This window comes from Suillus paluster (genome assembly GCF_016628075.1).
Source record: "Suillus paluster strain FC165 chromosome Unknown EDB91scaffold_118, whole genome shotgun sequence".
Classification (NCBI taxonomy): domain Eukaryota; kingdom Fungi; phylum Basidiomycota; class Agaricomycetes; order Boletales; family Suillaceae; genus Suillus; species Suillus paluster.
The window spans coordinates 13171-37626 of record NW_024537678.1 but is presented as its reverse complement, the minus strand read 5'-3'; the positions used below and the strand labels follow the sequence as shown (position 1 = coordinate 37626).

The window sequence follows — 24456 nt, the reverse complement described above, 5'->3', positions numbered from 1 at the left end:
AAGGGGGTTCGTCTGAGATTCGTTCTATAAAAAAAAAAGGAATCCTAAAAAGTCACGTGACGCCTTATTCTAGCCCAAGATGAACTCGAGAATTGCCGCCTGGTGGCAGTACTAGTACTATCTACAGTCTATGAGAAATGCTAAGTAAAACTAGAGCGGAAACACGAGAAAATACACTCGTAAAACATAGGCAAGCATATGTGAACGAAAATGATAGATTTGAGGGAGCTTGCATGTAAATTTACAAGTACGTGGCACCGGGCACATCCGCAGGGAGGGAGCCTGCCCAGAAGTTCGGAATTTACAAAATTTACAAAATTTACCGTGTATTTCTCACTGTCCCACACTTTCCTCACTTTACTGACTCAAAATCACACTTTACTGGACTTTACATTAATGTATTGCACTCACACTCCCTTATCTCTACCTTCTCCTTCTCTCCCTCGAACTCATCCTACACAGCTGCCATAAACAGGTGCGGCTGTGTTCCAGTCACGTGACAGAGCTTTCCTCCGCTCTGAACCTTCTTCGTCACTGTCGTGCGCAACGCTGGAGGTGAATGCTGCCAACAACGCAACAACAACTCCCCTGGAGAAGAAATACTGTATGTCATTTTTTTTCCTCATGCTTCTCAGTACTCACATTATACAGGGCCTCTGGACTACTGCACTTCCACTCGCACCACCCATTGGAGGGTAACTTCAAGGTGAAGGCCACTGCTGGTGACACTCACTTGGGTGGTGAGGATTTCGACAACCGTCTCGTCAACCACTTCGCGCAAGAATTCAAGCGCAAGCACAAGAAGGGTGAGTCTATCTTCTAACCTAGTTATTTACTCCGGTGCTTAATGACATCGATGCAGATCTTTCCTCCAACCCTCATGCTCTCCGTCGTCTATGGGCTGCTTGCGAGCGTGCTAAGCGTACTTTGTCGTCGGCTACACAGACTTCCATTGAAATCGACTCCCTCTTCGAGGGTATCGACTTCTACACTTCCCTCACTCGTGCCCATTTCGAAGAGCTGTGCGCGGACCTGTTCTGCAGCACGCTCGAACTCGTCAAGAAGGTTCTCTGGGATTCCAAGATCGACAAGGCCAATGTCCACGAAATTGTTCTTGTCGGTGGTTCTACTCGTATTCCCCGTATCGTCAAGCTCGTGTCCGACTTCTTCAATGGCAAGGAGCCCAACAAGAGCATCAACCCTGATGAGGCTGTTGCATATGGCGCTGTCATTCAGGCTGCCATCCTTTCTGGCGACACCTCTGAGAAGACCCAAGATCTCCTGCTTCTCGATGTCTCTCCTCTATCGCTCGGTATTGAGACCGCCGGTGGTGTCATGACTGCTCTCATCGAGCGCAACACCACCGTCCCCACTGAGACAGTCTCGATATACTTGGGCAGCCAGCCTGATGTCTTGACCAAGGCTGCTGCTTTCAGCAGCGGTCAGCTGACATCAGCTGGCCCCTCTCTGGCTGCCCCCTTTTCAAGAATTTCTACTTCTGCACTACCATCACAGCTCAGCATGGGCATCCAAGGGCTATGGGAGGTGAGCGAAATAAATCCATGGCGGTATTGACTTTGACTGGTACTGATGCCATCTGCAGCGCGTCAGCACATCCGCCGACAACCGAACACTTAAAGAGCTCGCACTGTCAGAACTGAAGACCGAATACATTGGTGGCAACCCCATAGTCAAATTGTTCAGGATCGGGATTGATGCTAGGTACGGTGCTACTCTTCTTTCACGTGTCTGCAGTGAACTGACTCGTGTTGTTAGCGCATGGATGCACGGCATATGTGCCGTCTTTCAGATGAACCATGCAGGAGCTGGCAAATCACCGGAACTCCGAACACTGTTTTTTCGGCTGGGCACACTACTAAAGCTTCCCCTGCATGTGGTCTTTGTCTTCGATGGCCTGAGCCTGCCTGCCAGACAAGGGTCGAACAATCAGACACAGCCCCCACTGGCTCACCCGCGACTTCCAGCGCATGCTGGAGTTGTTTGGCTTTCAGTGGACCGAGGTAAGTTTTGCTCACCTCACCTCATGAGACTGTTGTCTCACCACTCCCCAGGCCCCGAGTGAAGCCGAAGCCGAATTGGCTGCCATGAACACCCATGGTGTTATCGACGCCGTGATGACCGAGGACAGTGATGTTCTGATCTTCGGAGCTGTGTGCATAATTAGAACGTATGCCGTCATGTTTTTCTCATGCTTTTGCCATTGATTTGTCGCAGTGCGAAGAATGACAAGGACTATCTCAATGTTCAAGTGTATACGGAGGATGGTCTCGAGCATGGTGCCTCCTTGACCCGAGGAGATCGGCTGCTCATTGCCCTCCTGGTGGGCGGAGACTATGATAGAGGGGTGCCTGGTTGTGGAATTGAGATTGCTCACAAGGTTGCTATGTGCAGCAGAATTGGCGAGAATATGCTCTGCGCATTCCTGTCTATGCCGCCGGAGGAGTTCTCTGAGCGTGCGGAGGACCTCGTCGATGAACTACGCACTATGCTCACCAATGACCCCTACCATGACCTCAAGCGTCGGTATAAGGCTGTCGCAGATTGTATCCCATGCGATTTTCCACGTCGTGCAGTGATCGACAAATATGTCCATCCTCCGACATCTTTTTCAGCCGCGGAGAATGTGCTACTGGACGTGTCGTCCTCCCAGCCACATCTTGCAGACCTTGCAGACTTCTGCAGGCTGCAGTTGGGCTGGGACGATGATGCCATCATTGACAAGATGCACGGGAGTGTGTGGGAGGGTGCATGTCTCCGCACCATATGCAAGGTAGGCGGCACATGTGGTTCAATTTTTATAGACTCTAACTCGTGTTTTAGTTGCCCCGTCAGCATGCGGACCACACAGACCGCCGGCCGGTGTTCAAAATAATTGCTCGTGGAACGTTGATGGCATTGCGGCATGATATCGCTATTTATAATATCAAAGTCGATGGTCGGTGGTTGGCACACAACACTCTAGGCAACTCAGCTCAAGGGAAATTCTCTCCCTCGTACATGCGTCTTCCGGCAACAATACTGGATCATATGGCTCCCCAAGTAGTGCAGCAGTATATTAGTGCCTAGTGCAATCAATTGTCGTTTCCTAATCTAAATAGTGTGAAATGTGAAATTGTCATTAACTAGTTAGAGGCCCCTGACAATGATCTCCGTCCCGAAATTTTGAACTACCTTTGTGCCACACTCACTCGTTCGTGTTCACAAAGTATGGCACGACTCAAGAAGGATTCCGCGAAAGCCCCCCAGCTGCCAGACACTGCTCAGAAGAAAGCTGGGCGAAAGACGAGATCAGCTGCTGCGAAGACAGCTTTAGCAGACGTCCAAAAGTGTAAGGAACATGGAATAAAAACTCACCTTCAGGCAAATAACACAAGGATGAACTATGCCGGGCATGTTCGGCGTGGACGGGAATGGTTGGCAAGCCATTTCGAAACCCCGAGCTGTTCTGCTGTCAGCGAGACTTGGAGGGGTGACACGTCTGAAAACTCACTCGTTCTGTTGCCTGCAACTGCCGAAATACATGCCGACAATGACGTGTATGAGGACCCGGCCTTCAAATATGCATTTGAGAGCATCCCGAACAGATGCTCTGACAAAGCACTGGCGCTCTTCATGTCCCTGAAAGGGTTCCACGAGAACCTCAGCAAAACTACTGTCGAGAGCATCCGTTCGGCATTTAAGAAGCTGTGGGAGCTATCGTGAGTATTATCGTACACAAATTAGAGCATACGAGCACTGACTTACATTTTAGAGATGGTGATACCTATCGTGGCAAATGGCACTTCAATGAGGCGAAGCAGCGCTGGGAAGGAAACCCTGCTGATTCTGCAGACATTTATGATGTGCTGTCATCCATCAAGCATAAGGCAAGTGCCGAGGGAGGAGATCGCACTCACTCAATGGCAATGACAAAGGACTACATGGATCGGGCATTCCGATGGCACCAGGCTGTGTGTCCACTCGAGATTGCACTACAGATGATTCAGAAGGTGATGAGTGGTGCTCGGCCTTCGGATATGCACCTGGACTTGGAAATGAGGACAAAACTTACTCGCCATCTTGAACAAGTCACGTTCGCATCGAACGGATGGACGTTATGGACAAGGTGAGATCTGATTAGCTTTTCCGCAGCACGTGCGCGATCTAACTTGCCCGCAGGTGTTTTGAGCTTGTAAAGTTGCAAAGAAAGGATATCTCACTTGATACCACTATTTTGGATGGGGTGCTCGGCGTGTACCTTGCAAACGAGACACTCACGCTGAGTAAATGCACATCATACTTCGAGATCTTTCTCGCTCACCGGAAAGGATGGCAAAAGAAGGTGGACAAGGGCCAATGGGAAGCAGATCTGAGATGTGAGTTGCTCACATTAAATCAAAGCCGGATGACTAAATGACCTCACCACTGGCAGCAAATCACTACAAGATTTATCCACGCCCCAACATGCCAGCCTGCGACAATTTCTTCTGGATGTTAGTTTGGATCAAGTGGCTTGAATCATTTCACTACGGGCGAACTCTCCAGCCGAACGACTTCATTTTTCCTGCGATGAGTGCAAATGGTGTTGTGCATCCTGGACAGCCAATCTCTCACGATACGGTACAAAAATGGATCAATGAGTCAACCGCTGGCGCTGGCATCCGTGGTAACTTCTCAACTCACTGCTTTCGTCGGGGAGGTGCGCAATATTGGTTCATGTTTGCTCCAGTGGGCCAGCGGTGGACACTCGCTAAAGTTCGTTGGTGGGGGGGATGGGCTGATGGCGAGCAGGTATGTCTCATGTTCTTATGACTGACACTTGACTGATGCAGCATTTTTTTCTCATTGTGTCTATTTTCAGCGTGATACACTCGTTCGCTACCTCCTCGACGAACTACATGCATATGAGACTGACTACAGTGATGCCCTTGCCCCCATCTCCCGCGGTGCTGATGCCTCCCTTGCTGGCGAACATGCTCTCGCCAGACCAGCATCGACAGAAGAGCTTCGCATGGTGCACGCATCCGTTTCAGCAGATGTCAACTCCCTTCGCAATGACATGCGCTCCCTAATGAGTGTTGTAGCACAGGCTGCCTGCACCACAGTAATCGCTCTCCAGCGTCTCGATTCAGGCCCCCGCTTCACCAACGTCTCTGAGTGTGCCTCCCGCACACCAACTCCACCTGTCAGAGACATATGTGCGAGAGCCGAACAGCCGGTTTTACCCAGGCCCGTCGTCAGCCACACTCTCCCTACCACCGAGCCATCCATCCGCACCTCGTCACAACAACTCTGCACCACGCTGCCCATCAGCATCACTCGGGCTTCAAGTACCCAGAAACTCCCAACACCTGGCCTTGTGATCCCTCGGGTCCCAGTCTCTCGTCCCAACGGAACCACCAGCCCGAAGCACAACTCCTGGAAGGAGATTGTCGAACACTGGCTTGTTGGCGATCGAGACCGAGGACTGACAACGCCACTGAAGGACTGGCCAAGGCACTGGTACCAAGGTGCAAATAGACGGTTTGCATCAAAGTACCACCAACGTGCAACAATCGCGCTAGAGTTCATTAATCAGTAAGTCCCTGCACTGGTATCTACACTGCCGGCACTGCTAACCCTCTGTTTCGGCTCCAGGTACGAGTCGAACGAGGCACGCTTCCTCGCAGCCTATCCAGAGGCCGAGCTAGGGCACACGCAACTTCTGAAGGCTGTGAACAAGGCACGCGCTGCACGAGGGGACCGTATCTCTCGCAACAAGTGATACCGGTCCCGTTTTTACTACATACTATCATTGCCTTTCAGTGCTTTCACTGCTTCGCTACGACGTTTCACTGCTTTGGCTGACTCTGTACATTCCACACTCACTGCCTACTACTTAGTAGCATACTACTGATACTCTACCTTACCACTCGCCGTCGCTAATCATGCCCGCACCCCACTCGCGTTTGTTCCGTCCTGCCAGCGCATTTGTTGAAACGCTCTGTTTTTTTCAACCAAAACTCACGCCTGTCACACAAACTGGTCATGTGCCAGCGAGGTCAGCGAATCCCGCCTCGAAAAGGGAATTGATCGTGGTCACGTGCTCTCGCTTGGTGTTTTGGCTGAGCGCCACCATAAATTTCTCGACATAAGTCTAATTGGTTGATACTTACGACTAAGCTTTTCACGTGCGGGCCTACCTTAGGGCCAGTTTCCCTTTGCCTTTGTGGCACGCGCTCTGGGCGCTCTCGGCTTGTCGATCATGCCGAGCGATCTCAATGATCTCGACCTCTACCTGACATGACTGAGCAATTAGGAGGCAGCACCCCTTCTCATCTGCTCGTCGTCGTGTCAGTGCTTAACTTTTCGACTACTAAACATATCATCGAAATTCAATTTCTCATCAATGATTGATAATGCTGAAGAATCATTGCAAACTCGTCACTCCTCACCAGGAAGTGACCATCATTCTGACAGATCTGAATCCTTCAATTCAGAGGTCATCGAACAATGTATCAAAACCGTCATTAACTACCGAAAACAAAGAATTTCAAAAGGAGAAGCAATTCTTCGCATTCACCGCAAACTCGCAGTTGCGACCGACAATGAAGATAGTCCAACCTTTAAATCCGGATTCAATCACTATCTTGAACTCCTCGACGATGCACACAAGGATGATGAAATCAGGGAGAGTTCCCGAGAACATGGACAGACACATTCGGAGCGTGGGGATGAAATCTCTGAAAAGGGGTTGAGGTCACAATGAAGAATTAGAAGAGGAATTGACAGGTCAAAAGAAACAGAAGATGATGACAATTCAGACGCTGAATCAGGGGAGGAGTTTGTGCAGCAGCAAAAAAGAAGAAAGGTCCCAGGCGATCAAACCAATTTCTTCCCCTGGCTCAACCCTGACAAGTACCGACACTGTTCATCAGATGAGAGTCTCAAACTTACCCTTGAATGTTATGAGGAATGGTTGGAAGATCCAAAGTTCTTTCGCACCAAAGTCACAACTACTCCAGGATGTCCAAGCTTACCATCGTCGCAATGGCTCCTTCTCTTTGAGGGACAAGCACTTGACCTTGACAAAGTCTTCTCAGGTCATTACTCAACTGCCATTGATTCCAAGCAAACGCAAGTCCTCGGGAGTGGCTTCAAGCTCACACTATCTCAAGCTACAACTACACAAAAGGTCAAAACCTTCGGAGATTGGAGCATCGCCACCAAACTCTGGAGCGAAGCCCTTATTTTTATCATGCCCTGGAGGGAGCAAGAGCTCAGGGAATTTTGCAAGTTCATGTCGGACATCTTCGGGACCATTCATTACTCAGCGCACAAACAAGTTCTTGACTTTGATCGAGCCATTCGGCTCCTCATCGAGCAACAAAAGTTCTTGTGGTTCGATAGCTTTGGGCGGTTTGAGGGACTCTGAGCCAGTCATCTCTCGTCCTTTGGGATGGTTGCCATCAACCAACTCTCTAAAGCAGGGTCAAGCACGATGGATTGAGGAGGAAGGTCTCAAGGAGGACCTAAACAGTCTGGAAATTCTAGGTTCGTGTCATATCCTGTACCTCCGGATCCGGAATTCCGAATCTACTTCATTAAAGTCTGGTCCTCCATCTTACTATTCTGCCTGGCGCTCCGCCTTCATCTCCACACTCACCCCTAACTCCTTTTAGATTAGCTATTGCTCCGGTTACCGGTTATGTCCTATTCTGCTATGCTTACTGATCCGTCCATTCTTACTTCATTTCCAACTTCACTGCTTTGATCCATTACACTTACTAATAGACTTTCCACATGCTTTGTATGTTGGACTCCGAACGATCCGAATGATGAGTAGAGCTGTCTGAAGGATCCGAGATGTCAGTGCGAGCGCAATAAAAGGAGTGATGGATGAACGACACTTTGACGTCGGTTCGTACCAGTCATATATTCTGTTTCTCAATCAATTTATTTTTCATTTCCATCCTATGTACTATAAAGATACGAGCTGGCCCATACGAGCATCTCAGTTCTGACTACAGACTGAGATGTGAGTACCTGTTATTTTACAGACGCGATACAATCAGTTAACGAGTTTCTAGTATTGCTTTAACTAGGTACAAGACTTGTAATAAAGAGTTCTGACTACAGACTGAGATTATTGCTTTAACTAGCATCCCTCCCGTCCACTCGTACCTGTAACTCACTACAGGTTATGAGCCCTGCCATGGCCACAGATATCTCGCTCCCCAGGTACCACCTCATCCCTATTCAATGTCCCCAAGCTTGCCGAAGATGGCTCAAATTGGATCACCTATAAGGAGTGAACATTGACGGCAATCGGTGCTTGAGGTTTGATGCGTTATGTCGATGGTCGTGCAGATAAACCTAAGGTCTTCGTCGCTGACCCTACGACGGGTCTAGTAAAGAAGCCCAACGGTACGAGCCCCACTCAGACGGACTTGGATGACCTAGATAAAAGAATCGATGAGTTCTATCAAAAGGATTCACTGGCCAAGCAGCAAATTTTTAGCATGATAACAGATCGTCTGCTGCTTTCTGTTCAGAAGCTCAATACGGCCTCGCTGATCTGGGCAGAGATCTGTCAGATTCACGAAGGTAAAACAGAGCTAGTACAGATTGACCTACATTGTCATCTGCAGGAGACGAGGTGTGATGAAGCTGGGGATGTTAAAGACCACTTCGCCGAACTCTTGAGGTTGAGAGAGTCACTTGCTGGCATGGGTGCAGTGCTCAATGATCGAGACTTCCATGCCATTGTACAAGGCTCCCTTCCCGAGTTGTATCGCCCCCTCCTATCATCAGTAAACGCTGCCGCAAAAATAATGAAGAAGCCCCTCACCCCCAACGAGCTCATCAGCGTCGTTACGGAGGAATATGAGCATCGCCAGCTCACAGACCGTCGCCCAGCAAAGAAGGGAGGCAATGCTGCACTGGCAGCCAAGGGCTGGTCAATCTACGAAGTCCCGCACCTCAGGCACAGCAAATGGAGCGAACACAGACGTTACCTGCTTCAACTGCTGATCGAAAAGGCCACTATAAGGCAGACTGCTGGAGACCGGGTGGTGGAAAGGAAGGTCAAGGTCCACAACAGAAACGAGGCAAAGGCGGACGTACCCAGAAGCAGAACGCTAACGCGGCTGCAGAACCAGATGCCCAGGACCAGTATGCCTTTATAACGTCAGACTTGGCTGGCATAGCGAAAGGGTTGAACGTACCTGTTGATCGCCGTGGAGCCATCATGGACTCCGGCGCTACCTCACATTTCTGTCCTGATCGATCAAAATTCACCAACTTCATCGATGTAGCCCCCCAGGATGTTCACACTGCAGACGGTTCCACGCTCAGTGCGATTGGTCGCGGAGATGTGAGCATAGACTTACCTCTGGGCGATAAACGGACGAACGTTACCTTGAAAAATGCCCTATATGCTCCTACCATGGCGTTTACACTCATATCCACCAACCGCATAGCTGCTGCAGGCCTGGCCATACTCTTTGAGGGCCACATGTGCAAAATTCTATCACAAGGCCCCAAGCGCAAGGTAATCGCCAAAATTCCCCAGGTAGAAGGCCTTTATAGCGTTGCCGCTCGTAAGCACCATGCACACGCGGCAAGGACGAAACTCACAGTCTCTCAACTTCACTGTGTTCTCGGCCATATTTCCCAGACGGCTGTGCAACAGTTAGTCAAGAAGGGACTCATCGAAGGACTGGAGCTCGACCCTACCTCGTCACCCAAGTTCTGCGATGCATGCATGAAGGCGAAGTCAAGCAAACGCCCGTTCCCAAGCGAAGCAAAGAATAGAGCGCTCAGCTATGCGGAGCTTGTGCATACGGATCTCTGGGGCCCGGCCCAGACCACCAGTCTAGGTGGGACGAGCTACTATATCAGTTTTATGGATGACTTTTCCCATGAAATGAGGGTTCGTTTCCTTAAAGCGAAGAGTGAGGTGCTAGAAGCCTTCAAGGACTATGAGACACACCTGGCTCGTCAAAACCCAGGCATCCAGTTGCAGAAGATTCGTTCGGATCACAGCGGAGAGTACCTTAGCGAGGAGTTCGACAAGTACCTGCAGGAGCAAGGAATCACGCGTCAGTTAACTGTGCATGATTCGCCTCAGCAGAACGGCGTTGCTGAACGCTTAAACCGTACCTTGGTTGAACTTGCCCATGTGATGCTACTCGCAAAGGACCTGCCCAAGTTCCTATGGGCTGAAGCTATAAGCTATGCGACCTGGTTGAAGAATTGCCTACCATTGAAGGCCATCCCCGGTCATATGCCCTATGAACTGATCCATAACAGTAAGCCCAACCTATCCAATGCCCATGAGTTTGGTTCTGCTGTCTACGTCCATCAGGAGCACGCAGGCAAGCTGGAGGCTAGAGTGGAGGAGGCTCTGTTTGTGGGTATAGATACTGAGTCCAAAGGTTTCAGAGTGTACTGGCCAGCGAAGCGACGCGTTTCGGTCAAACGAAACATTACATTCGTGCCGGTAGCTGAGGTTGTTGGAGAGGATATGCTGGACGAGGGGGAGTCTGTCAATGCTGATTCTAATGCAAGAATGAACGAGAACGGACCTGTGAATAGCATCCAGACTATCTCTCCTTCCCCATCCCAGCCACCTTCTACCCCACCCAGACAGCAACACCAATGCCCCGAGACCCCACCCACACCGCGGATAACCCGAGTACACCCGCCCCCAGGATACTTTGCTGCCCTCAACAAGGGAGAGAGAGCAACATTAGCCGCCGAAATCTTCGAACTAGAGGACTCTGCGGAGGAGCAGGAGGAGGTAACTCACCAGTACGCCCTAGCGGCTGTCCAACCTGAGCCTACCCTTCAGCAGGCCCTGAATGGCCCGGACGGCGAGGAGTGGCAAGAGGCAGTCGACTATGAGATCAGTCAGCTGGAAAAGCTTGGAACATGGGAAGTGGTTGACTCACCGCGCGGCGCTAACATTATCCCATGCCATTTTATCCTGGCTACCAAGCGAGGACCAGACGGAGAGAAGTTGAAACTGCGCGCCCGTCTTGTGGCGAATGGACAGCATCAGCAGTATGGCGTCGACTATTTCGACACATTCACACCTACCTCCAATATGACGACCATTCGGACTGTGCTAACGATGGCGGCTCAGCGTGACTGGGAGATACACCAGGTAGACATCAAAAGTGCATACCTATATGTGGATGTCCAGGAGGAGATTTATATGAGGGCACCACCTGGGTACTTGAAGGAGGGAGAGAAGGGAAAGGTGCTGTGGTTGAAGAGAAGCTTGCCAGGATTGAAGCAAGCAGGGTTTGAATGGGCGGAAGAGCTAGCCGGCGTTTTCCTGAAGATTGGGTTCAGTCACTCAAAGGTAGATCAAGCCATTTATTTTAAATGCACCTCGCAGGAACACACGGTCGTGACCGTGTCCGTCGACTGACATGGCCGTCACCTCTAGCCATACTTCCCACATTCAGCGGTTCAAGTCGCAACTACGCGAGTTCTTTGAAATCTCTGACTTAGGCGAGCTGAGTTGGCTTCTGGGTTTGAAAGTCACCCGTGACCACGTCGCATGGACCATTACCCTGTCCCAGAAGGCATACATCAACACAGTCCTAGAGCGCTTCAACTTGACTGACGCGAAGAGTGCTCAGACGCCTATGGATGCTGGGACTATCCTATCCGCCGACCAGTCTCCCTCTACCCATGCCGAACTGCAAGCCATGGCTGACATCCCATACCAGCGCGCCATCGGTTCTCTCATGTATGCTGCTACCAGCACTCGCCCGGATATTTCCTTTGCAGTCGCCACCCTCTCCCAATTTATGCAAAACCCTGGAAAGGCGCACTGGGAAGCAGCCAAGCACGTCATGTGCTACCTAAAAGGCACAGCGGACTACGAACTCACCCTTGGATCCACAGATGGAGGCCTTGAGGCATTTGTTCGACGTGGACTGGGCATCCCAGCCCCATCACCATTCGATGTTGGGTTACATCGTATTGCTGAATGGAGGTCCCGTCGCTTGGAGCGCACGTAAGCAGCCCTTGATTGCTTTATCGACTGCAGAGGCAGAATACATAGCGCTAACAACTGTTGCCCGAGAGCTACTATACCTGCAGTATCTCTCCGAAGAACTGTACGAGCCCCCTATTCTCCCAAGTCCCATCTACTGCGACAATCAGGCCGCCATCGCCCTCGCATCGAACGGAAAATTCCAGTCACGCACCAAGCACATAGCCATTCAATACCATTTCATCCGCACCCACATCAAGGACAGCACCTTCCAGTTGTTCTACTGCCCCAGTGAAGACAACATGGCAGACGCGTTCACCAAAGGCTTACCTCGCCCCCGTCTACAGAAGCTCAGAGCTCAAATGAGCCTGGATTGCACTTGAGGGGGAGTGTTGGACTCCGAACGATCCGAATGATGAGTAGAGCTGTCCGAAGGATCCGAGATGTCAGTGCGAGCACAATAAAAGGAGTGATGGACGAACGACACTTTGACGTCGGTTCGTACCAGTCATATATTCCGTTTCTCAATCGATTTATTTTTCGTTTCCATCCTACGTACTATAAAGATACGAGCTGGCCCATACGAGCATCTCAGTTCTGACTACAGACTGAGATGTGAGTACCCATTATTTTACAGACGCGATACAATCAGTTAATGAGTTTCTAGTATTGCTTTAACTAGGTACAAGACTTGTAATAAAGAGTTCTGACTACAGACTGAGATTATTGCTTTAACTAGCGTCCCTCCCGTCTGCTCGTACCTGTAACTCACTACATCGTACATAGCCCTTACCTTTGCTGACTGATTTACTTACATGATACCTACAGTATATAAACCCCTGTAATACTCCGGAACTCCTCAGTTCGAATATCATCTTAGTTCTGCTCATTCCTGCAATCTCCGGACTTGAGTCTCACCTCTTGTCCACCTCTGAGTCTTAGGGGTTAAACCTTAGGACTACTTCTCCGGCTCTACCTTAGGGTAGTCTAACCTCTGTTCTGTTTCTACTCCAGACTTCCATAGTAGCCTTACTCCGTCCCCACATAGTCTTCTGGAGTTCTGCCAAACTCCACCGACTTCTGTCCTCCGGAATTCCCCTGACTTCCCCTTCGTCCCCCGGAAATTAAGGGCACGTACTCGGATAAGGGGTGCAGCGCATGAGCTGAAGCTGAAGCCCTTTGAGTGACCTCTCCCTTGAGCATGACCTTAACAGTTCGGAGAACCCTGCCACAAATGGAACAGGGGTCAATGTGAAAAGGAGGCGAGAGAGTGTCTCTACTATCATGTCTGCGATAGAGGGAACTGCAAAGGAGCACATAGGCGCGCGGAGTGTCCTTTGGCAAAAGGAACTCAATGAGCGGATCGCCAAGGGGCAGCAATTTAGGCGACGGATGGTGTGGGGAGATAACTCACCTGTTTTCAGTCATACTGTGGTCTGGACTGAAACTGCGCAACCACTTCCTCATCCTCCTCAAGATGAGTATAAAAACGAACAAGCTTTACATATGATCGCTACTGTCACAAATCCCAAATATGAACCATTTTTCATTTCTCGGTTTTCCTTTGGCTACTTCCAGTACCCGAGCTGGTCACGTGACTCCTCGTCATATATCACCCATTGCTTCTCCAATTGGCTCCCCTACTCCACAGGCTAGAACAATCTCAGCTTCCTAAAGAAGAACCGGTCAGATCTTGGGTTTCTATTTAGTAACCGTCTTACTCATTCGCTTATATATCATGATGTCATACTTAGTCATACGCAGTATCATACGACTCTTTTCTCATTGGCTGATTTCTTTCAGACTCCTATTCAATGTTAGTATATAAGTAGGTTAGTTAGCGTAAGTACTCCTTAGACTTAACCTCTTTGTTTCCTACTGTTGTAGTGACTTAGACGTTCACGCTCAATACTATCCTGTTCTCATCATCACTCTTGACCGAGTCCTAGTGGTTGTTGTCAGACTTTGCCATTCGGTGAACTCTGGTCATAACATTAGGTTAAGTCTATCTTACCACTCCAACTCAAACTTTATCCTGGACATTGCTATTCACGATAAACTTCACTGTGCTATGCTGCTTGAGAATTATCTCGCGGATTACGTTTTATTCAATCATCATTCCCCGACGCATTTTTGTATCTCAAATCTCTTTATGTTAGTCTTTAGTAGAAGTGGACCAGGCCCTCATCTTACTACGAGCTGCCAGTTCATAAGGATCAGTGACACTTAGGTCCTGTTTCCGTACGTCTGCAGTTAGGCCCAAAACCCTGCCAACTGTACACTACTATATCTGCTTTCTACATAACAGAATGGCACTCACGACAGTCCTCTCACTGTCTAAATACCTTATGATAGGAACCTAGGGTGCTAAAAGTAGACCCAAAAGTTCACCGCGTCTTTCGCGAACTCCTTGCGAGTTCTTTTAGGTTGACAAACCGCTACACGCGCTGTATTTGCACCTTTTGTTATCACAGCTCCACCATACAGATCCTGCCTAGTCGAGGCTAGAGCTTTTGCACTTCATAACAATGTTTCCTGTTTGGATTCCCATTGCTCCTACTTCCATGTCCGAGAATCCAGAAGAGCCTGGGATCAACGTTTCAGAGGATATAGAAGTGACGACGGCTCCCACAGTGATACCACCAGCAGGCACTCCATCAAGGAGCACAATTCACTCTCCCCTACCGCAGGGATGGCTCCCCCTGTCATTCACATCTGTAGAACCATCCATCACCCCAACCGAAGGCCCTTCTGTACTGCCAGGCATCTCCGGGCCCGGGTCAAGTACCATCACCCACAAAGGCATTTCGGACGCAATCAACGCCATCGTCACCGAAGAAAGGTTTTACAACAGACGGTTGATAGATCGCCTACAGGAGCAGATCAACACTCTCAACAACGGCTTAGTAGCAGCCAACGACTGAGAACCAGCACCTGAGGATCAGGGTGATGTTCCTGGAGAACTCCATAGGGATCGCAGAAGACAATATCACGGCTTTGCAGAACTCGTCTACAACAAAGATCCCAGGTGCTACATCTGGGACTTCAGGCTCTGACATCAAAATGGCGAAACCCATGGACTTCACAGGAGAGAAGAACTCCATTGACATCGACACCTTCCTCACCCAGCTCGCCATATACTTTACTGGTTACCCAGGAGCGACAGAACAGCAGAAATGCACCTGTCTCGTTTCCTTTTGCCAGGGAGCTGCAGCCAAGTGGGCAGAGAGCGTTACACCCATGGCGCTCAGCAGCAAGCCAGGGTCCTATGCTAGCATCGTCAGCGACATGAAGGTCATGTGGACCATTGTCAACAAAGAAGAGAGGTATGCAAGAGAGTTGGAAGCACTCCGACAAGGCAATCATACAGTCGGGGAGTACATCTCCCTCTTCCGTCAGAAGCTTGCCTTCTGTCAATTCTCTGACTACAAGTTGATGCGCAAACTCCATCATGGATTGGACCAACGAGTTAAAAACTACTTGGCCAACATCCACCCTAACAGGAAAGACACCCTGGAGGGATTGATAAGGGAGGCACTCCTAGTTGGGCAGAACCTCGAGGAGCTTGACGACGAGAGGAAGATGAACTTCGCTCCACGACGACCTTGGCAAGGCTCCGCTGTTCCACCCGCACCAGCTGGAGCACCCAAGACCACGTCACAGGGAGGAAACGCCATGGACGTAGACACAACCAGAGCAGGAGGCAGACCCCGCCCTCAAGGACAGCCGTTCAAATGCTACCGCTGCGGAGAAGAAGGGCATATGGCTCAAAACTGCACGGGCAAGCCTCTTGACCCAAAGGGCAAAGGACCAGCTGTCCGTGCCTGGTAAGACCGAAGAAGTTCCAGCAGTGAAAGCACTCACCCTGGAAGATATTAACCGCATTGTCAACGAGAGGATATGCCTCTCCAGCATGTACAACCCAGCGAAGAAGGAGGAGCAGAAGGGTTTTTAGGGAGATCGAAGTCGACTGCGAACTTAGATCAGAGAAATCGTTTTTCCATTCTCAGTGACTTCGGCAATTATGTTTGCAGAAGTATCGGAAGTTTGTTCTGGGAATAACGAGACCATTTCTACTTGCCAGTTACGTTGGAAGGGAAACACAAGAAAGCAGCCAGTCAAAGCTCTAGTGGACTGTGGAGCAACGAACCTCTTCATCAGCAAAAAATTTGTCGAAAAAAATCAAGTACAAACCAAGCAGTTATTGCGAGCAATGTCGATCCGTAATATTGACAAAACAGACAATTCCGCCGGACCAATTACCAGTTATGCAGATTTGAAGCTTACAATAGGGGATCATGAGGAAGAAGTAGCCTTTCTGGTCACAGACCTAGGATCCGATGATGTTATCATTGGCATAGATTGGCTATGATACCACAACCCCAGTATCGATTGGAACGCAGGAAAGGTGGCATTAGACCGTTGCCTGGTTAAATGTCAAGAAGCCAAGGTCAAGGTCAAAAAGACCAAGGCAAAGAAGTGAACAGCCATGAACTGTTCAATCCTTCCGGTGTTGCCCGATTTGATACCGGCAGAAGATGACGAAGACGAGGATATCGAGGAAACCTCTATCCATCATCAGGTTCAGTCGAACAGCCTCAGCTCTAAAATGTATGGACATGTGGGTACTATACCTGTCAGGCTTGAGGATGAAGAACAATCAGACCTTGCTACTACTGTTGGTCGGAAGGTGCAGATCGAGGAGGTAGAGGATGAAGATTCATCACGGAACGTGTGGATCAGGTACAAGAGCTCTGTAGCATCAGAGTTAGTGCAGCAGGAGGAAAGGAAGAAGGAAAAGAAGCCCGTAGAGGAAATGGTGCCAGACTGGCTCCATGACTATCTTAAGGTCTTCTCCAAAGAAGAGTCTACTTGATTCCCCGAGTCTAAGAAGTGGGATCATAAAGTAGATCTCAAGGATCCTACTGACCTTCCCCCTAATGCGAAAGCATATCCCCTGTCCCCCACCAAAAATGACGCATGTGAGAAGTGGTTGAAACAGGAATATGATTTGGGACGACTGAGAGATAGCGAATCTCCAGTAGCAGCTCCTTTCTTCTTTGTTGCTAAGAAGGACGGAAAGCTCAGACCCATCATGGACTATCGGAGGTTGAATGAGAAAACCATCCGAAATGCATACCCTCTCCCTCATTCTCAAGATCTCATTGATCGTCTCTCCGGTGCAAAACTCTTTTTGAAAATGGACGTTCGTTGGGGTTATAACAATATTAGAATGAGAGAAGGAGACCAGTGGAAGGCCGCCTTCAAGACTCCTTTTGGACACCACGAACCAGTCGTGATGTACTTCAGCATGACAAATTCTCCAGCTACCTTCCAAACTATGATGGACCAAATCTTCCAAGATCTGAAGGAAGGCAAGGTCGTTGTAGTCTACATTGACGACATCTTGGTCTTCACCAACGATGATGTAGAGAAACATCGGAAGGTGGTACGCGAGGTACTACAGAGACTACAGGACAATGATCTCTATCTCAAACCAGAAAAGTGTTCTTTTGAGAAGAAGGAAGTGGAGTTTCTCGGTTTGATCGTCAAGGATGGACACGTCTCTATGGATCTGGTCAAGGTTAAAGGAGTTCAGGAATGGCCCACTCCTACCTGTGTCAAGGACATTCAACAATTCATGGGATTCACGAACTTTTATCGTCGATTCATTCTCGGTTTCTCGAACATTGCCAGGCCCATGAATGAACTCATCAGGAAGAATGTACCATGGGAATGGACAGACAAACAGGAGAAGGCTTTCAGAACCCTCAAAGACAATTTCTCTTCCGCACCAGTGCTAGTTATGCCAGATGCAAATAAAAAACAGAAGATAGAGAGCGATGCATCAGACTACACTACTGGTGGCGTACTTTCTCAGTTGGAAGAAGACGGACTATGGCACCCAGTGGCCTTTTTCAGCAAATCAATGCAGGATGCAGAGCGTAATTACGACATTCACGACAAAGAACTTTTAGCTATCATCCGCGCATTGGAGGAGTGGAGGCATTATGTGCAGGGCACACCTCATCCGGTAGAGATCTGGATGGACCATAAAAACCTCGAGTACTTCATGACAAGCCAGAAGTTAACTTGAAGACAGGCAAGATGGTCCTTGTTCCTTGCAGAGTACAACTTCACTCTGCAACACAAACCGGGAAAGGTTAATGACACTGCCGACGCTCTGTCCAGGAGGCCAGACCACAGAGGGGGGGGTAGAAAATGACAATTCTGATCGCGTGCTTCTGAAACCTGAGTTTTTTCATATCAAAGCTGCAAAAAGAGGTCAGATTCTGATAGAAGGAGAGCATTTGCTGTTGAAGCGTATCAGAAACTGTACCGATTTAGATCCGGAAGTCCGAAATGCTATCGAAACTCTGAAAAAGGCCCCCGTACAGTTGAGAAGAGGATTGGAAGAGTGGAATATGGAGGATGGACTCATTTTGTTCCGAGGATTGGTTTATGTTCCCAATAACAAGGAAATTCGTCGCTCAGTGCTAGAGATCTTCCATGACTCGCCTGCAGCAGGACACATGGGATGTGCCAAGACTCTTGAACTTGTCTCGCGGAACTATTGGTGACCCCAGATGCAGAAGTGGGTCAATGACTACGTAGATGGATGTGATCGATGCAAGCAAACGAAGGTGCTACCTGTCAAAACCCCACGGACCTTTGAAGCCAAACGAGGTTCCAGAAGGGCCATGGCAAACCATTAGCTGTGACCTCATCACCGATCTACCCATCTCCCAGGGCAAAGACAGTATTTTGGTAGTCGTTGATCGTTTCACGAAGCAAGCGCATCTTGCTCCAACCACCAAAGATGTTGATTCTAAGGGAGTCGCGGACTTATTTCTCAATCACGTATGGAAGTTACATGGGACACTGAAGAAGGTGATCTCGGATAGGGGAACACAGTTTGTGTCCAAGTTCATGCAGGAAGTCTCAAAACGACTAGGAACCAAGTGGTCCATGTCAACAGCATATCACCCACAGACTGACGGACAAACAGAACGAGTCAATCAAGAAGTCGAACAGTACCTATGACTCTTCACATCCTACCGTCAGAATGATTGGGTTTCTTGGCTTCCAATTGCTGAATTCACGCATAACAACTCAGTAACCGTCACTGGACATTCCCCATTCAAATGTGTCTACGGCTATAATCCCGAGTTTACAATTTCCCCTAATTCTTCCAACACGATTCCCCATGCCAATCAGAGAGTAGCTGAGATGAAGGAAGCACAAGAAGAGACGAAGGCAATGCTGGAAATAGCAAACAATCGAATGAAGCGCTTTTATGACCATAAAGTAAAAGACGCACCAGAATTCAAACTAGGCGACAAGGTATGGTTAGACACAACAAACATCAAACAACGCCGTCTGAGCCAAAAATTGTCCGACCACCGTCTTGGACCATTCGAAATCAAAGAGAAGACTGGCGAGCTAAACTACAAGTTGAAACTCCCTGTTAAATATTGCGTCCACCCAGTTTTCCATGTATCGTTACTCACCCCACATCAAACCTCTCAACTCGTTGATCGCCCACCTCTAACACGTCCGCCGCCAGAGATTGTTGACCAAGTCCCAGAATATGAAGCAGAGCAAATATTGCAAAGCCGCCTATACAGGGCGCAAGTTGCAGTATTTAGTAAAATGGAAAGGATATGCAGAAGCAGAAGCAACATGGCAGTCAGAAGAAGATGTGAAGAAGATGCCGCTCATAGTAGCCGATTTTTATGCAGAAAATCCCAATGCGGTTAAATTGGTGCAGATCTCCGCTTCAATTCTGACCACCCCTGATTTCCTCGAATGGAGACAGAAAAATATATGACCATCTTACATTCACGAGGACACTCATCCTAGAAAGGGGGTAATGTCATGAATCCCAAATACGAACCATTTTTCATTTCTCGGTTTTCCTTTGGCTACTTCCAGTACCCGAGCTGGTCACGTGACTCCTCGTCATATATCACCCATTGCTTCTCCAATTGGCTCCCCTACTCCACAGGGCTAGAACAATCTCGCTTCCTAAAGAAGAACCGGTCGGATCTTGGGTTTCTATTTAGTAACCGTCTTACTCATTCGCTTATATATCATGATGTCATACTTAGTCATACGCAGTATCATACGACTCTTTTCTCATTGGCTGATTTCTTTCAGACTCCTATTCAATGTTAGTATATAAGTAGGTTAGTTAGCGTAAGTACTCCTTAGACTTAACCTCTTTGTTTCCTACTGTTGTAGTGACTTAGACGTTCACGCTCAATACTATCCTGTTCTCATCATCACTCTTGACCGAGTCCTAGTGGTTGTTGTCAGACTTTGCCATTCGGTGAACTCTGGTCATAACAGCTACTCATCCTGATTTGTTCCAAGTTTCAACTCCGATTCATGTCGATGTGTTTGAATCTTTACTTATTTCTTCAGGTCATCCCAATGCTCCCTTTTATCAGTCAGTCTGTACAGGATTACGAGAGGGTTTCTGGCCCTGGGCAGATACTCATTATGGTACTTACCCTACTACTTTGGAAGTTCGCACACCAGTGCCGAAGACGCAGGAAGAGTTCTCCTTCCTTCACGATCAGATCTTAAAGGAGGAAGCAGTTGGAAGGTATTCGCACAATTTTGGTCGTGAACTCCTGCCCGGCATGTATTCAATGCCCATCCATGCTGTTCCTAAAGAGGGAGGAAAGTTTCAGCTAGTTACCAACCACAGCGCTGGCAAATATTTGCTTAACTCCATGATTACCAAGGAGGACATTGCTGGAGTTACTCTTGACAATGTTCAAGACCTAGGAAATGCACTACATTGATATCATGGGATTAACCCTGACCACCCTCTTACCATTTGGAAGGCTGACGTCTCGGAGGCATATCGTCATATGCCGATGCACCCGTTGTGGCAAATAAAACAAATTGTATTGTTCAATGGTCAAAGGAGAGTTGATCGGGCGAATGTTTTTGGAGGTCGAGCGTCTCAGCAAATATTCCACACCTTCATGTCCTTGGTTATTTGGCTCGCGGTTTTTGTCAGATTCATTCTCGCATATATTTATGTTGATGATTCCTTCTCATACGCAGAAGCAGAGGACTTTGCGTTCTATCGCAAATATCAAAAGATGTTGCCTAGAGATATGGTCAAGTTGCTGACTTTATGGGACAAACTAGGAATTCCGCATGACGAACGAAAACAGATTCATGGTTCACCACTTCCTGTCATAGGATTTGACGTTGATCCGAATCAAATGTGGATCACTTTACGGGAGGAGTCTAAAGCTCGTCTCATCACAGAGTTACGGGATTTCACCCAACACAAGAGTCGGCGTACTTTGTGGGAATGCAAGCAGATTGCAGGTTCGCTCAATTGGGCCCTCAACATCTGTCCTCTCCTGCGTCCAGGGCTATCGGCTCTATACAAGAAGATGAAAGGAAAAGTCAATTCGCAGGGGCTCATATGGTTAAACAGAGATGTGGTTAAGGAGGTGCTTTGGGTAGCAAATCACCTCCAACAGTCGGACGGAGTCTATCTCCTCAAGTCTATCTCTTGGGATTTCTCACGGATCACAGACCAGGCGCTCAAAGTATATTGTGATGCCTTGGGAACTGGGATGGGTTTCTGGTACCCATCCTTGAATCTAGGATTCCAGTCCTCTCTCCCGTCGCAGGCCCCTGTCCACAACATATATTTCTTTGAAGTCCTCTGTATCTGTTCGGCTATTCAGGATGTGGCTTCTCGCTTATCTTCAGGAGGGAGATTGGCTGTCTTTACAGATAGCTTGGATTCGGTCGCGATGTTCAACTCATTAAAGGCTTCACCGGGATTCAACTCACTCCTCCTTGTCTCAGTTGACGTTGTTATAGCTGCTTCGATTGACTTTCGCGTTTTTCACATTTCAGGAGAGCATAATGTCATTGCGGATCACCTTTCACGTAACAAGGGCCGGGAGGCCCTGAAGTGTAATCCTCACCTTCGAATCCTCCCTTTTGAACCCCCTCAGAATGCGCTGGGGGTGGGAAAAAAATGATCCCACTTTCACGCAATACCAGGCAACCCCCTGGTCTCTTGAACGTCTCAATCACAAGCGTTCAATCAACCTCGGAATGACTCTCGAACGATCCACCAATCGCACATACTCCTCTGCGCTCAACTCCTACCTCACCTTTTGCGACCTTCATCATTTTTCGGTTGAACCTACACCAGACACACTCTCATATTTTGTTTCTTACATGTCCGCCCATATCAGCCCACGCTCGGTCGATAACTACCTGTCGGGAATTTGTAGTCAGCTTGAGGAGTTCTATCCATCAATTCGGTCGGTTCAACACTCGCGTCTGATTTCGCGCACCTTAAAAGGCGCAAAACGATGTTATAGCATACCAGTTAAACGGAAACTTCCATTGATGCGAGCGGACCTACAGCTGGTTCACAATCAGCCCCCTCATCCCTTTTCTCATGACGACAAATTATTCCTCGCGCAACTATTTGATGGATTTTATGCACTCCTTCGTCTTGGGGAGTTAGTATGGCCCGACAACAGAAAATTACAAAGTTGAAGAAAATTGACGTAACGCACTTCGGTCGTGCTTGAAAACGAGCATCATTCCTACGTCCTCCCGTCCCATAAAACCGACGTTCAATTCGAAGGAGCAACAGTTGTTGTTCGTCACACTGAATCCTTGCCGCCGGACCCTCACCAAGTGTTCAAGGAGTATTTGAGGTCGCGCGACTCATCCTTTCCTTTCCATTCGACTCTATGGCTTCGCGCGGATGGTTCCGTACCAACCCGCAGCTGGTTTATTCGGAAGTTGCGTCAATTCTTTCCTTCGACAATTGCGGGACATTCAATGAGAGCTGGAGGAGCTACTTCACTGGCAGCTAGTGGAGTACCAGCGTCTCATATTCAGGCCATCGGACGGTGGTCCTCAGAGTCCTTTCAGGTGTATATCCGGAAGAATCCTACTCTTCTTCACAGCCTTATTTTCAATGGTCGATCCGCACACGATGGTCGTGATCCGTTCACGTCCATCTCTTAAAATTTGTTCAGGTCTTACTTCATTCTATGTGCGTGTTTCCCATCGTTTTCACTCAATTTTTATCTTTTACTTATCTACCCAACTACACCTACTTTCCCAGTCACTTCTCGACTACTTAATCCCCTCCCTCCCACTGCGAGGATTAGCCAGCAAGAGGGTCCTTCGTGCGAGGGCAGCGAAGGACCCTATAAAAAATTGACCGAAGTAAATAAGTACAAAGCAGCAACTGACGGGAGGCTCGGAATATGAGAAAAGATGAGACTCGAAACTCAGACGTGCAGAATTTGTGCGTGGAGAGTGCTATAACTATGTTGCATACCTTAGAATCAAGATGCGTTTTGCGGAGTATGAAATCGACGGTACGACTTGCAACGCCTTCTTCGCATTGGCAAACAACATGCAGGCAATCAAAGGGGCGATAAAAACATCGTAAGTGCCCAGTTTATAGGCACTCTCGTCTGCATGTAATAATGCTCCTTCGCTTCAGCTCTCACGTTCACAGGTGACCGCATGTCCCTCCCGGCATATATATCGGATATTATTTTATTAATGATGATCGGATTCCAGGTCTTGAAACCCCGTATTCCAGGTACCCTAATCCCGAACAGTCTACCATTCCCAGATGCCCGAGCCTCATTAGCGCCATCATCATCGAGCGCCAGTAGCAGTTGAATATTGTTTTGCACAAGATCTCAGGCCTTGAAAGCCAGGAACACCTAGTCCATGAATTTGCACCAGGGGCTCGGATCAGCTCTCTGGCGCTTGCCAACTGAATTCCTATCCCAAATTTTCACTCATGTCTCCCGAAAAACAGTTCCTCCAAGTTGTTGCTCGCATTAAGGCTATAAGTTCCCATGCTGTCGACTGAAGTCTGCCGACGATGGAAGGAGGTTGCTGTGGTATGCTCAGTTTGTGGTGCAGGTTGCATATCAAAGACCATGACTTGCAGCAGGCGGCTTTCTGCTGTGACTCGTAGATCGCAAGGGTTCCCTCCCTAGTTAGAACTCGACTGCTACCCAAGCGACTCGACCAAGCTACGAAGCCTTCTTCAGCCTTGCACAAAACAAATCTCGTCTCCACCTATCTATCTTCCATCCCAAGTGGTCCAACCTGAACTTTTGTTAGAAGATCTCCCAGCATCTCAGGAACTGACTATGTGCAGGATCTATTGTGAAATCCTATCTATCGCACAATCTATCTCGCGACTGCTGTCCACTCCTGACAAATGTCGCGATCACTATACATTAATCATCCTAATGCATTCCTCCACTTACTCCAGCTGTGTCCCAACCTCTCCTCGTTTTCGGGTCTGGCACAATCCAATCACATAAATTTTAGAGTTATTCATGCACACCGAAATTCGATCCATATGCTTCAATTTTGACTCTGTGCCCACACGTTCTGTATATGACGTGTTCGTTCCCCAATTT

The 24456-nt window shown here is 48.6% G+C and overlaps 2 protein-coding genes across 2 annotated transcripts; both read left to right on the top strand.

Moving 5' to 3' along the window:
* Positions 1–559: 559 nt before the first annotated feature.
* EDB91DRAFT_1062321 (Hsp70 protein-domain-containing protein) lies at positions 560–1575 on the top strand (the record flags this gene model as incomplete). The annotated part of the gene is made up of 2 exons (XM_041314516.1): positions 560–806; positions 863–1575. The coding sequence occupies 2 exons, from the start codon at positions 560–562 to the stop codon at positions 1573–1575; spliced, it is 960 nt and encodes a 319-aa protein (XP_041170849.1).
* Positions 1576–3228: 1653 nt separating this feature from the next.
* EDB91DRAFT_1062343 (uncharacterized protein) lies at positions 3229–5764 on the top strand (the record flags this gene model as incomplete). The annotated part of the gene is made up of 7 exons (XM_041314518.1): positions 3229–3719; positions 3773–4126; positions 4180–4376; positions 4433–4791; positions 4862–5104; positions 5159–5577; positions 5638–5764. 7 exons carry the CDS (start codon positions 3229–3231, stop codon positions 5762–5764), a joined length of 2190 nt encoding a protein of 729 aa, XP_041170848.1.
* Positions 5765–24456: the final 18692 nt, after the last annotated feature.